General features: G+C 38.6%; 1 protein-coding gene across 28 annotated transcripts in view; it reads left to right on the forward strand.

The window, feature by feature from the left end:
- Positions 1-15,877, forward strand: part of ESRRG (estrogen related receptor gamma) — a 405,552-nt gene that overhangs the window by 276,155 nt on the left and 113,520 nt on the right. For all 28 annotated transcript variants that reach the window (XM_083828186.1, XM_083828164.1, XM_083828174.1 and 25 more), the window contains one exon: positions 13,334-13,450. In XM_083828186.1, the coding sequence (XP_083684312.1) occupies positions 13,334-13,450 (117 nt within the window). The remainder of the gene's footprint in view (positions 1-13,333; positions 13,451-15,877) is intronic.

A 15,877-nucleotide genomic window follows, 5' to 3' on the forward strand; every position in this document is an offset into this window, starting at 1 on the left:
GAGGGCCTGCAGTTTCCCTAGTCTTCCTTTTATCACTGACGTGCTTCTAGAAGTATTTCTTGTTGCCCTTGATGTCCCTGGCCAAATTTAATTCTGAAAGGGCGTTAGCTTTCCTAACCTGATCCCAGGTTGCTCAGACAATTTCTCTGTATTCCTCCCAGGCTACCTGTCCTTTCTTCCACACTTTAGGCTTCCTTTTTGTGTTTGAGTTTGCACAGGAGCAACTTGTTCAACCATGCAAACCTCTTGGCATTTTTGTCTGACTTCCTCTTTGTTGGGATGCATCACTCCGCAGCTCGGAGGAGGTGATCCTTGAATATTAACCATCTCTCTTGGGCCCCTCTTCCACTTAGGGGTTTGTCCGTTGGTACTCTACCAAGGAGATCCTTGAAGAAGCCAAAGTCTGCTCTCAAGTCCAGGGTAGTGAACTTACTGAGAACCCTCCATGCTGTCCTCAAGATCCTAAACTTCACCATTTCATGGTCACTGCAGCTAAGGCTGCCCTTGAGCTTCATATTCCCCACTAGCCCCTCCTTGTTGGTGAGAACGAGGTCTAGCATAGCACCTCTCCTCCTTGGCTTCTCTGTCACTTGAAGAAGGAAGTTGTCATCAGTGCACTCCTGGAACCTCCTGGGTTGTCTGTACCCTACTGCTTTGTCCCTCTACAGATATTGGGGTGGTTGAAGGCCCCCATGAGGGCCAAGGCTTGTGAATGTGAGGCTGGTTATATCTGTCTATAGAGGATCTCATCCGCTCGTTCTTTCTGGTCAGGTGGCCTGTAACAGACTCCAACTATATTGTCCCTTGTCCCTGCCCTCCCTTTAGTTCTGACCCATAAGCTCTCTGTCAGCTCCTCATCCATCCCTAGGCAGGGCTTCATGCACACTGACATAGAGGGCAACACCCCCTGCCTGTCCTTCCTGAACAGCCTGTATCCTTCCATTCCAACACTCCAGTCATGGGAGCCATCCCACCACATCTCTGTAATGCCAATAAGGTCACAACCTTGCAGGTATGCATATGTCTCTTAACTCCTCTTGTTTATTCCCCATGCTTCGTACATTTGCGTAGAGGCATTTAAAGTTGGACCCCTGATGAAGCTGCCTTACTGGCTGGAGTGGCTGGAATTCCTTTGTGCTGATCTTCAGGTGCTCTCCGGCTGACTTGTGACCTTTTTCCAGGCTCTGGGCATCTATCGCTGACACTGGCATCAAACTGGGAGGAGTGGGGTGAATTGAGATTCTCTTCCCCCAGCAACTTTAAAGTCCTCTCGAACAGCTTGGCAAGCCTGTGACCAGAGATGCTCTTTCCCTTCTCTGGCAGGTTTCTCAAAGGAGTCATGGTCTGTCAAAAATAGAAGAACAGTGGAGCCAGTCAGTGCACGTTGTTCTTTTTTCTGTATGAGTTCCTCGTGGATTCTCATAAATGCTGCCAAAAAAGTGATTATTTTTGAAGGTTTTCATGGATACCTCTTGAGCACACCTTGTGGCGCATACAGATGGTGCTTAGGTTTTGTTCCTAGCTAAATCACAACCATACTTAAATTGTTACAAAAAACAGTTTGTTTATGTCAAAGCACTAGTAAATTTCAAAAAGGGTACAAAATGTACTGCTGTAGTGTTTTCTGCATTTCAGTGTACTGGTGAGTGTCCTTTCAGACATAAAATATACTGTGGCCTTAAGAGGTTCACCAAATGCCTCTAAGATCACATTTTAAGAAGGGTAAGTTGGCAGCTTTTGGTCTCTGTCCAGTACTTTATATTACTAATCTGTTCTTGATACCTGTTACAAATATGCCACATATTTTGGCATAAATTAGTATGAATGGGATAAACGGTCATGCAAATTGTTCTAGCTACAGAACCAATGGAGACAAAATAACCTTCTACTTTCATTTAGGTATCATCCTTTCAAGTAAAATTGAAGGTGCTTTATTTAAAGAACATGAGGCCAAGCTTGGCCTGTACAGGAATATAGTGTCACATTAAATTAAATTCAAACTTCAGAGACTAAAATTAGGTTGCTAAGTCCAAATTTAAGCTCCTCAATAAAACCTGCTTGATTTTCATAGGTGTTGAGCACCTGGAATTCTCAGGAAAGGCAAGGCAGTGTGGCAGTATGCTTTTCTTATTAAAAATGAGTTGTACTAAGGAGAGTAAAGTTATTTTCAGTTCGTAACTTCACGTAGCCCCAAATTTGAAACACTCGGTCAAAGTTTTTTAAATATAGTACTTCTGTATTTCATATAAAATTAATAAAGAAAATTAATGTTTTTTCTTAAATTTAGCCATTGCTAAGAGTTGTTTTAATTTGTCAGTAAAAATATTCATTTATTCCCCATAATTAATTGTTGTAAACATAGAAAATCTACTACTAGGGGATTTGGGCCTTCTACCACCATAAAATACCCATTTCATGATGACTGTGTAGCCACTAAAAAGAAACATTGGAATTCAGTGCTTATAATGGGGCTGACTGTTACAGAGTTTGCAATCAGTAAATAAACATAACTTCAGAGATTCCTAGTGGTGTAGGTTCATAAGTAAAATGAATGCATGTGCAGAAACGATATGTTCATTTCAAGTATGTTTTTGAAAAAGTTAAAAAAAAAAAAATAGTAGTAGCTGATTTCACTTGACCTTCAAGAACATTTTCAGGAAAACTCCAAAAATGTTTCCAGTGAAACAACTTATATTTCTGTCTGCTAAACTTCAAGTGGCAACTTCAACTGGAAACTTTGATTTTATAAATGGTATTTAATTGCTGTGTAATAGCTATCCTACAGAACTGAATTAATGCACGATTATTTTAGTCATATTTTGAGCATGAAAAAATGCAAGAAAACCTTTAAATGAATGAAGTATTGACTTCTGGCAGTAACAGATAGCTTGCAATTGTACACCACACCACAGACAGCAAGCTTCTGGGCATGGAAGCACAAGACAGAGACGTCATTCTCCAGATTAGCAACCTGGACTTGGCCACACAGCTCAAGTTAGAACTGGCAGCTGCGCAAAAAGTCTCAGTAGGGCTGGAGCACTAGCTGCATCAGCAGGTGACGGTGCTGTAAAGACCAAAAAAAAAAAAATAATGCAATGAGGCAAACACAGGCATTGAATGGAAAAGCAATAATGAAGAAACTAAGAATAGGAAGAATGTTACCATCGTAATGTCATGGTAGCTTCTCCAGTAATGGTGCTGACTCAGCTGTCACACAGGTTTGAGAGTTTTCAGATACCATCCGAAATAACGGAAGCTGCTTGCTTTGGTGAATCCTACTTGCGATGGTGAACCGTCGTTTGTGGTAGGTGACAAGAAGTATATAAGAAAAAGCTACTCCTTATGTTTTGAATATTCAACTTTTTGAGCTTGCATGAAGAAGAATTCCCCTGAGCCTTGTTTGCTGTAAACGACAGAATTTAGTCTCAGTGTTCCTGTTCCTAGAGGTCAGTCTCCCCTGCTTTCTCCCTTCCTGGTTCATCTCACGTTCTTGTTCTGCTTGTATTTAAAATAGGTTGATAACTGAATAAGTGCAAATAAGAAAACAGGATAAAAAAAAAAAAACAAATTTATAAATACGGAAGAGTAGAGCAGAGTAAAGAGAATCAAATGTTGTAACTATTCTTATGCAAGAATAGCTTATCTTAGCTAAAAGAGTTGCTTATTTGAAATCCTAACGCCTTACTTGCGATGGGTAATTTATTATCGATTCAGTGAAAGAGAATGTATTTGTTTTACCAAACCTTTTTTGCTTTAGCACAGACTTGTAGAACTGAAGTGCAACTTCTGCTGAGGTCATCGACAAAACTGCCCTGGCTTCTGGGAGAGCAAGGCTGTGCTGACAAAGTTAGACTGTGAAGCAAATCTTGTGTTCACGTCAGGCCTGGAGTCCTTTCCACTAAGTCAATGGGATTCTTTCCATTCTTTCCATTTCAAAGAAGCCTTTTCAGATCTCAGTAGGTGCAAGCCGCAGGCAGCTGTTCAGAGCGCCAGCACGGTGTCTGTGCACCACCGACATCTTACATAAGACAGAAGTGAAGTAGTTGAAGTAGTACATTGTGGGATACCTAGTAGCCCCTTATAAGAGGTGCTTTTCACTCTCATGTGGACTATACACCTATTTTTAAGGGGTAATGAAGATTATAAGCCCCTTTCAGGTGATAGCAATCTAGTCTAAAAATGTCCATTCCTGGCTGGCACTTTTCTCCTCTTCTCCTTTATGTCTCTTGCAATCCCTGGTAATTTTTTTCAAAGTAAAAGGAAAAGTAAATGAGTCCTCTCTTGAATTACAACAGAGAGAAGTTTTTTCTATTCTGAATGCGTTTTTTTAACATAGCACACAAATATTGAAATTTGGTGCTGTGGTAAAGAATGCATGGGTTATGATAAAAATTGATAACAAAACAATAAAAACAAGAAATGACTTGGTTTAAAACAACAAACAAACAAAAAATCCCAAACCAGCTGAGTATACAAAGTCATTGTCATCCTAGGTCATAGCAGAATCTAATGATTCTTTGCCCCCTCTTGTGACATATGGGACTGAGAGAACTGGATGTCCTCTGCTCAGCCTCATACTCAGCTGCAGCTCTGTTTGCTTCTGGGATAATTTACATGATGGCTGATTGCAAATGTCTCTCAGAAACATACACAGCCAAATCTCCCCAAAAGTGGCTTAGCATCAGGGACAGTAGAAAATAGCAAGAACTAAAAATAGTTACAGGGCCATTGATTTTTAGGGTCTCTCCACAGTTTTTGCTGTGTACTGTATTATCTTGAAAACTCCAAGCTTTCATTTAAAAGAAAAAAAAAAAAAGAGAAGAGGATTTTCAGTTGTCAGCTGGCTGCAGACTTGTGTTCAACACAGAGGTCTTGCACTTACTATATATTTTGAAGTGAATATTTAGTGTAAATACATTTCTCATCATTTTTATTTGCTCAGTTATCATAAAGGCTAGTAAGTACATATTTTGCATTAATAATATGTAATTACTCAGTGCTTTACTTAAATGTTCCTGTAAGTGGACTGAAAGGGTACTTTTGCCTTCAGTAGAAGGATGATGGGAGTTAATTTAAAAATAGTTTGCTATTTTGTTTTATTTTAGCCTTTTTCTCTCTAAAATAATAGCCTCCATCGAGACAGCTTTCTTCCAACTCTTCAGGATTATTGTCTTTGGACCCTTTAGTATTATTGTCTTCAAACTAGCATGAAAAGGCAGTGTGAAAAGCCCTAGGTATTGATATATTGCCTTCTTGGTAAGAAGGTGATGTTGCAAAAGTGTCACAGCTTTTTTTTTTTTTTTTTTCCCTTGGACAGTGTTTGAATTTACTCCACAAAAGCTAAAATATTTCACAGTTTATAGTCCTTGTATTTCCAGGGCTTTGGTTCTTTTGTTTATTTTTCAGAGAAAACTGGATGAACATTATTGAGACAGCAGTCTTCCATTTATATACAGTGGGTAAAGCACAGGCGGTAAGAAGCCCTACTGCAGTCGTACCCTCAGTCTTATTTTAGAGCTTTATCCCTGAGAGTCATTGCCTGTTGGTATCTCCTAACACAAACAAGACATGTTCTATCCTGGAAATTACTTGTCTTTTGGTTACCTCACCATTATGTGAACTAGATCAAGTCTGCCATTTCATTTTATGCTGATTACCTGAAAGTCTTCAGCCCTACAGTTCTGCAGTAAGGTAGTTCCTGTGGTCTTCAGAGCCTACCCATGCTAGGAGCTAGATAAAGCTGTTCCTGTCCAGGAGTGCTTTGGTCACCTTTTTGATTTTCAGAGTTGCTTTTGATCTCTTTAGTGTTCAAGTTTTTCAACCCTCTTTACAATGTTTACCTGTGTTTCTGTAAATCTACAAACACTTTACAGTAAATACGCTAGGTTTTTTTTTTTAATCAGGAAGTTTTAATCAGGGAAGTTAGACCTAGCTATGTAAATTCAGATAAACTGACATTTAAAATGAGCAACATAAAGTTTAATTCAAAGTTGCACATGACCAAAGTGGCTTCCGAAGGTTAATTTACATCTCTCAAAGCTGACTCCTGTAATAATTCTGCACATCATTTTTGTGGAGGAAATGAAAGCAAATTAAGCAAGACTTTATGGCTTTTCAGCATCTTTACTGGTAGCTAAGGTTAGTTTTTATAGAAAGGTAGGGTGGAGGCTTGCATCTGAGTGCAATAGTCTGTGGACCTTGGCTCTGGTGCAAAGATGGCAGCCCTCCAGTGAACCTAACACTAAATGTCACCTGAATCCATCATTACCTGATTAAATCATTTGCCTTCCTTATATAAGTAAAAGTCTGCATCAGCATTTCTTTCAAAGAATATTTTAAGCAAGCAGTGATAGATCTTCCCTTTCCCTCTGATTTCTCTGTGCCTATGGACCAACCAAACTAGCGAGCGAGTACTTCAAACACATCTTTTCATCCTATCATAATGTCACTGTGTAACTATGGCAGCCAAACAAGATGAGACAATAAAATATAAACACACCGAAACTTGAGAACCAAAGAGACAGAAGCATACAGATGGCTCTCTCCTTTTTACTGTCTCTGCTTTCCTTACAGCCTGGTACATTATATGCTGTATTTAGATTATTAGGGCATAACAGCGAGGATCCTGATCTGTGCATGGCTATTTCAAATACATCAGAAATCCTCAGAGAGATTGTGGTTTATGAATAACAATAATGGGTATGATGCTATGTATCATTGCCATGAATCTCTGTTATAAACAAACTTCTGAAAGATCCAGCCCAAACTATGAGGCTCTGTCTAGGTTGAAACTAAACACATGTGAGGTCTCAGCTAGCAAGCAATTTACTTTAGTACTACTATAACTTTTTAAGTGACTTTTTTTTTCCAAACTGCTGCGAAAGTGCTTTTTAAAAACTTTAGAGACTGAGATGTTCTCTTTTTTCATAGGCAAAAAATGGCAGTTTTCCATGTTGCCTTGGAAAGTTATATAGAATTGGCCTAGGTATAATATCAGCAGGGACAAAATGCAGGTTGTTTGGTCTTTCTCAGTTGGACAACTCTTCAGTGACTCCCAGGTGGCAGGGAATCGGTTTTGGAGAAAGGCAGGTTGGGTGGGCAGGTCTTCAAGCTGTGGATTCCTTCTTAAGAGGACCTAAATGACTCCTGTTGAAAATAGTGGTTGATTCCAGTGGGGATCAAAGGTACTTGGAGCTTTACAGGTGGCATTCAGTACCCACCACTATCGGTTGTATAGTGAAAATTATGGTGTTTTTATGATGTTGGAAACCCATCTATCTAAAATAAGCATCTGATGCAAAATTATCACATAGTCAGACCAACTGGCATCACCTTTACACTGCTGTTTTAAATCTCTGTTTATGTTGTTTTCTAGGAATAAAAGAAAAAGCAATAAAAATACATTTTAGAAATTCTAAGTAGATTATAATTCAGTAACATAGTACAGTGGCTTGTTTTAAACAACTCAGCGTAGTGCTTTAATCTGAAATGTAGTACTTCTAAGCTGGCTGTATCCTTCTGTCAAATACCATCTTGTACTTTAGAGCTATTTAAAAAGTGGCTGCTTCTCCTATTATACCAGAAAAGGCAACACAAGCATCAGAGACATAAGCATAATTCGTCATATATGACCCTATCATCTCTTTTTTTTTTGAGTTTTTGAATGGAAAGACATTCAGGACTCAATTTTTTAAACGTTCTGGAACTGCATGTGCAATATTGTTCCTGAAGTCATCTGGCTGAAAAATTGTGAATACAGTCAACTTCAGGGTTAATCAGCTCCAGATGACATGTAGCAGAATTCATAGGTCTATAATTCATAGAGCTGTCTACAGTATCGGGTGAATCCATTTAAGGATTTGTCAGATAAAACTGGATTTGGTTAGGTTCAAATTCAACCTCATTCCAGCCTGATCCCGTTTCTGAGACCTTAACAATATGAAAACTGTTACTTGTGAAGATACTTATTTATGCTTATATTCAGTTGAGTTTTGATGGCAAAATAGGGACCACAATGTAGAAGAACTAAAATTTTGACCTGAGAGAAAATATTTTTACTTTCCTAAGTTCAGCTTTGCTGTGACCTATAAATATCAAATATATAAGTCCACCTGTTTTTTTTTCCCTCTGTTCTTAGTTCCAAAGTTAGGCTATTTCTCTTCAGTTCTGTCAGCACCTGCTCTTCCTCGGTTTCTCTAGACGTGTTCTTTTTCTGTTCTGCTTGGATTACTTATCCTGGCATCACCTAGCACAGTGTTGCTCACTCTGTGTTGGCTTGGATTCTCGTGACTCTCTAAGACTTCTCTTTTATTAATTCCCTGAAGGAGTACTGCCATAATCATGGCTTACCTGTCATTTTCCAGAGTTTGCACATATACCAGTTCACAAAAAGTATGTTCCTTTGATTCTGTGATACAGGAAAAGAGAGCATGATGGTGGTATTCAGACTCAGAGTTTGCGGGGTAAATGGGACACTACTGAATATAAATAAATAAATACTGAAATACCATTCCATGAGCAGATTATAGTATAGAAATTATTGCATTGAAGGAATAATTAATTGCCCCCCCTCCCCCCCTTTTTTCCATTTGGACCTGCATTCCCACACAATAAACATTTCAGTACTGATGTTGTCACCCTTCCTTCTGCTGTTGTGAGGTCTCATGGGTACTCCTTCTGAACACATTTTCACCCTTCATCTCAGACTTCCTCATCTCTTTCACTTCTCCATAGATTTCCTGGGTGTATTCCAGTAGCTCATAGCAATCAGGTTGCATCTTTGGTGTTATAATGTCAAATGTCACAGTGTGAAAAGGCAAATAAAGCTTCTACTAAGATTTGCTGTCTGCAGCTTCTATTCTTGTCAATATTTCTGGAAGAGGGACCCTTGTTTCAGCGTGTCCCACAGATGGCAGCCAGTATCTACAGCCAGCTCCTCACTTCAGGTATCTGTAAGTCTCTACAGTTGTAACTGTTGATGACAAGAGCTTCGTCTGAGGTGAGATGCTAAGGCGTGAGGCACTGTGTTCTCAGTGGCCCCCCTTTTCGTCATGGTTCAACTCCTGTTACTGTGAGGGTCCAAAACTACTGACCCACGTCACTGTCACTTCTGTGCAAGCAGTGGCCAAAATGGTCCAGAGAACCTCGCCTAAGTCCAGTCAGTTGCCTGGCTTGTAAAGCCATCAAGTATGTCCCTATATCATTAAAGTTTTATTATGACCCTACATCTCATTCGGGTAACTTCGGAACCTCATCTGTGAGATGAAAAAGATGGTATGTTGGCCCACTTGTTCTTGAACTGCATGTAAAGATCTTACAGTTTGAAGCATCTGAAAGCAGAGAACAGGTTATGCAGTGAAAGTTTTAGCAGTTCACTTACTGTCTTAAGATCAAATGGCATTATTTTTAGTGAGCCGGTTCCATTTGATAGGCCCGAAGTGTTAGAAATATTTTCACATCGTGTGGCCGAGATAATAACATTTAATAAATTAGGAGAATAAAACAAATGTTTTAAAATAAATATTCCTCAGGGCATAACGAGAGAAAAGGGTCTCAGGCATAAATCCCATTGTATTATTATAGCACAGTGCAATGTGTTTGGGGAGTGAAGATTTGACATATATTTTTATTTTCAAACGTCATACTAATTTACATTACTCAGCCCTTTAACTGCCAAACTGTAGAAGTCCATTACGCTACTGAAAGGAATATACAAATTATCCTCTGGCACTTCAGGCAGGAGTTTTACATATCCACTGTTATTCTATCAGCCAGCAAGCTGCAAGATTCTATTAAGGAGTAAGTGAGAAAATTATATTGCCTGCAAACTAATTGTACAGAAGACTCTGAAATAAGTAATCAGCGCCCAGTCCTTTCTGAAAACCAGCCAGGAGATATTATAAATTGCTCTATCGCTCTTGTCAGCCCAGTTTAAAGACTCACAGCTGCCATGTTGATCCTGTTCATCATATAATATGGCTACCTCTCCAGCTGTTGACAGGACTGGGCAAACTCAAGTTATATTCTTGCTAGCTGCTCAGTTTCAGCCTCTAGCACCATGCAAAAACAAGTAAATGGCAGAACTTATTTCTCAATCTTTCTCATTGAAATACAGTGCAGTTCTGAGAGTATTATCTGTGGATAATGTAGCTGTGAGATAGTACAGATTGCTAAACACATAAATAATTTGTTTATTTTTGATGTATTGAAGTAAAATGTGAGAGCTCTGAAGACTTGCAACACAGTAAATTTATTTTAAATCAAAATTAATTAATACCTAGAACATTAAGTAGAACATATTTCTAGTATCATATATACTCATGTACATATGAGTTACATTTATTTTTTTTTTAAGGAAAGCTTACTGACCAAAAGTAGGGGGAAGTCTATCCATGCAAATATTTGATAAAATATTGCATTCATATCTGAAGCGGTGACAAACTTTTAGTTTCCTTGAACTGTTATTGCACTCTAGCCATATTTTAAAATACTGAGACGCTTCAGGAGAACCAAGCGTGTCCACTGATAAGATGTGGATCTTTGTTGAAGCAATATCCAGTTACTGTAATTCCACTGTGTTCACTGGAGGAGCTCTTTCCAACTTCTTCCAAGTTTTTTTCCAAAATGCTGTTTTCTAGCATCAAAAATTAGGACCTAGCTTCTGCTGTATAATATAATTCATTAACGTAAAGCAGTTGATAAGAAAAGATTTGATGTCTAAGCCACATTTCTGGAATCAAAGTGATGAGAATAGTAGCTCATTTTAAAGTTCCTTAGGTGACAGGCCTTTGGAGAAAATCCATTATGTTGTCTGCCCGTAATGTGCACCACGCTGTAGACCATTGCCATTGTTCACAGGGTTTTGAGCAAAGCTGATATTTCAGGATATGGATTGGAAGAGTTTACTTAGGGAAATAAGCAACCCTGCTTTCATTTTTTTTGGTTTTCAATACTGCTTTTTGGTGTCAGAATCTGTATCTTTGTCATCTGTGCCTTTGCACAAAGGCTCTGTCTATGGTGCGAGTGCTCTGCTTGCTTCAGTACAGAGTTTTGCTACTTGACGTGCTGTGTCATAATCTTAATCTTAGTTTTGATCAAGATAATTTTTGACCTTGTGCAAAGATCGTCTTTGATCTAGTGCAAAACACTTCAGATTTCCTGTTTCTTTTTTTTTTTTTTTTCTTTAATTGGGGGTGGTAGTACGTACGTTACTACAACATGATGAAGTTAATTAGTTAAAGTCTGTGATAGTCTTTGAAGACTATAAGTAAGGCGGAAGACTGAAGACTTACTAAGTAAGGCAGAACCACCCTGCATAGTGGTTCCGCCTTACTGAAAATACCTCACTAGTGTGTGGGAAGATAATATTTTTTTTAAGCTTGCCCTTAACATCCTTTCCTGCACATCTTTCTAGAAGTAGTATGTCCTAACTTTGCTAATGCATTTCACGAGGAAGGTCTGCAGGAAAATCCAGCCAAATTTCCTGCCCAGCATATCCTTAGTTTCTTAAAGGACTTCATTCTCAGAAGCAAGGAAGGACAAGAAGGCTAAACTGAAGTTTAAGTTTTGTCAGCGAGAGCTCTTTGTATTTAGCCATGCCAAGACCCATTTTATTTGCCAGCATTGTTACTTCAATCGTGTAGCAGAGTTCAGGAGGAATAAAACCTGCAAAAGACTGAAACAATTGTGCAAAGTACGTTGGTTTTATTAGCAGAACTTACACTGTACTGTGCAGACCTCCTTTATCATAAATACTTAACCCATTTTCAATAGATGTAAGTGGTTTAAGTATTACTTCCTGTTGAATTAGCAGTTGCTGAGCATTTGAGTCTTTGTGCAATCCTGCAATCCACTAATGTGATATTTAATGAGGAGACATCAGTCTGGAGAAAGGTAGTCAATATAAATCAGTGTTTACAAAGTGTGATTAACTCTGAAATATTTCATCAATGCTGTGGTCCCAGGCAGGCTCTATGCTAATTATTAGAACCTGCGCATGTTTCAGGGGACTTTGACGGACCCCGAGTGCAGCAAACATGGAGCAGCAAAATTGCAATTATGCTCGGACTGTCTCTGATGACAATTTATGCATTTGGTGTGATGACCTCCTGCTTCCCAAGAGGGCAATAAACAGAATGCATTTTCATTAAGATACTAATGCACTTAATCACAGGGGGAAAGGGTTAGAAAGTAAAGAAATACCTTTAAAGCAAGATGTGACAGGCTGATGGGGAAGATACTTTATTTGAAAGTCAGTTTCCTGATAAAACTTCTGACTGCTGCAAAGTCTGTCATACTGAATGTTGTCATGGGCAATAGAATGCATGGCCAGGCAGATGAATAAGCTGAGCTAAGCTTTCTAGCTTTCTATGACAAGTGCAGTGGTACCGGGACAAAAGAGAATGAACGTTCTCTCATCTGGACTTGGATTCCCAAAGATGTGTGTTGAAAAAACATGAAGAGAATGACTCATACATGTTTTTTGCATTAATTTTCAGGCTTTTCTTCTATTTTTGAGAATGAATATGTTTGAAACAGTAATAAAAAATTGAAACAGTGCTTTGCCACAGAGGGCTCACGTTTAAGGATCTGGCTTGTTCTAGGCCTTAAGGAGAGCTGGAAGAGACAGAGGCAAACATCTCCCCCAGTTTTTGTTGTTCTTACAACTTCCGAAGGACGATTCTGTTTTTGATGCCTGTCTGTACAAGAACTCTGTATGAAGAGCAGAGAAGGGGAGATGCCCTGGCAAAGAGGTCTGACCTAGCAGTTGTAGGATGTGCTAAGTGCAGTGATATCAGTGCAGCTGAGCACTGTCTGATGCACTGTGCCTGCTCTTCTGAAGGGAGAGGTTCTGAAGAACCTCTTCCAGCTGTTTGTGCAATAAAGCACAACAGTCACTTTCTCATATTCTGTCCAAAAAAAGACTAATGAAATTGGTGAACAACAGGAAACAGAGCCCAGCTTAGGAGCCCAGGTGTGTGTGCAGCTTTGTACATCCTACCAGCAGGAATAACCAATGCAAAGGATTTTGCTCGATACCATGTGTTCATGTATGGACCCAGATGCAGACTCTCATTAATTATGGTGATATTTTTGTTTGTTTGGTTGTTTTTTTACATAGAGTTGTCTAAATAAAAAAAAAAATATCAAAAATCTTGTCATTTAATTTGGCTTTTTATTTTTACTTCAAAGGTGCTTCCTTTTTAGAGATTTGTTCGTTCTTCATATATTTCAAAATTACGCACAACAGCAATTGCACGAGTACTTGTATATCCGCTTTATTGGTGTTTTAGTGATTCTGAATACCTCTTTTTTCCTGTGCTTTCTATTACAGGTAACATAGAATACAGCTGCCCAGCAACAAATGAATGTGAAATCACAAAGCGCAGACGCAAGTCCTGCCAAGCCTGCCGCTTCATGAAGTGTCTAAAAGTTGGCATGCTGAAAGAAGGTAAGACTGATCAAGTCAATACGTATCTCTGCAAATGCATGCAACAATTGTAGGGCAATCAGGAAAGAAGAGAGATAGGTGAGTGTTCTGATCGGTTATTGTAAAGGCAATTTTCATGTATACTTGCTATTCTTGACAGACCTAAATGTCGGCTAAGGAATCAAGGTGTATCTATGTGTAGTGCATCTTCTCTGGAACGTTTTGTCTTAGTTGGAGTACAGCAAAAATGTGCCCCCGCATTCACTCTCTTTCAGTAGATGACTAATAGAATAATCATCAGAAAATATCTTCTCATTTTCCTTCACACTTTTACATCGTGAATTTTCAAAGATTTCTTTCCTCTATTCCTTTTGTACTGTTAGTCTCTCCAAGTTCTATCAGAACTGCACATTGTGCCCTCTTTTTCCTGTTTTTGCTCATTCTGCATGCCATTAGGACAAGCGAAAGGGTCACTTCTCAATTAAACATAAATCTTGAGTATGACTATTGAAGTTGCTGTAACTACGCAAGTATTGGCATACAGAAGGGGAGAATCCACCCCTCTTATCTGTAAGCACGCAAGAACCTCTGCCTCTCACTGTAAGTATATGTTGGGTGTTTTGATTCATCAGTTACAATTTGAAGTTACTGAATAACAGATAAACATAAGAAAATGTTTCCAAGAAACAGTGCTTTCTCACCTGGAACGTGATTCATCTGCCTTAGAAAAAGACATAATTCTTTGATTCTTGGTTGCCTAACATGCACTTCTATTGCTGTTAAAGTATGTGCAAAAATACACTTTTATGTGCATGTATTGCAAACGTTATTATTGTAGTGCACTGTTACCACCAAGAAAGAATAACAGAATATGCCATGGACTTCTGAGCAAGATAACCTTTTAAAATGAAATCAATGTAATGCTTTCTAAATATTGTCTCCAATACTGGAGAGTACTTTCTGTTAAGCAACCACTTTAAAATAGTCCCATACAATTTTGTTTTGTTGGTACTTAAAAAGTCAGCTTTAATAAACGGCTAATTTTTGCAAATTGCTTGATGGTAATTTAAAACAGATTTAGGTATACAGCTATCAGGGTAAAATCCAAGAACAACATAGACCAGTGGAGAGATGATGGGCAAATTAGACCTATCGTGGACCTACACACATATTCTTACTGGATTATACTTACTAAGAATAAACCTTGTTCTGTACAACTGCTTTGGCAGACGCTATGATCCTGTGAGCCAAATCCTGCTGTCCTTAGTCTTACTTGAGCAAAACTCCTGTCAGATTCAGTGGGGATTTTGACTCAGTAAGAATGGCAGGATTTGACCCTCTCTTCCAGTGGTAGTGGGCAGGTTCCTTAATTGCCAAAAATCCTCATGTCATTGACCACTCGAAGCAGTTCTTTAAAGCCATAATGCTTAGATAAACTGTAGAATGAAAGGAATGTCTGAGCATGGCACCTTTGAAAGGGACTGTGCTTCTTAACATGTTTTTTGATAAGTTAAGTATCCCATATTGATAGTAAGCTATCATACAGATATGTTGAACAATCTGGAGATGGAACAGTGCTACCAACAGTCCATTCGGGTGAATTGGTTTAGGCTAGTTTTAAATTTTGGAGACAGAGTTGCATGTCCCTTAACACATGTATTTGCAAATCTAGTTTGCGTGCAGCTTCTGGGACTGCGTGAGGAAATTAAGTGGCTCTTCTACAAATGAGCAATTATCTCAGTTATCAAAGTTGTGCACAGAATTACTACATTTCTGCACATAATTTTGGTAACTGAGGTAATTTAGACGATTCAGATTCATATGAATCAGATTTTTTGCACGAATGATCATTGTCTGTGGATGCAAATCAATCTCACAGTAGTTTCCTTTGTCAGAATTACATAAATTTTGTACCCTAACAGTACATGCCTTTCTTTGAAAGTTCTGCAATGACAAAATAATTCCTTTGTTAGCCCACCTCCTTAGCAGATTGTAGTTCTTCCGCTCTTACTGTGTGAGTCTTTCTGTCAAAACACACTGCAGTTTCTACTTATTTTTAATCACTGAGTCTGTTTATTTAGAAGAGAGCTAGCTTATCATTCTTTCATGTAATGCTTACTCTACAACCTAACAGGACAACTTGAAAGAGCCTGTAAGGGGGATTTGTTTTCCAGTCCATTTTAGTGGCCACTTTTACTTCTGAAACAATGCTGATTCATACTACAATTTATAGCTGTGTTTGTAATAGAAGTTTTTTCATTTGCTTTACTCAGAAGGTATTTTTGGAGACAGTTGTTTGTTATTGTTGTTGTTTAATATATGGAAATGTCTGGAGATGAGTTTTGGCTTTGACTTTGACAGCATCCTTTATGCACAGAATGTAAAGAAAGATAATGTACTTCTTTCTTTCCATGTGTAAAGTGGTGTAAATTTATTGATTAGCATGGA

The sequence above is a fragment of the Anser anser genome (assembly GCF_964211835.1).
Source record: "Anser anser genome assembly, chromosome: 3".
In the NCBI taxonomy this organism is placed as follows: domain Eukaryota; kingdom Metazoa; phylum Chordata; class Aves; order Anseriformes; family Anatidae; genus Anser; species Anser anser.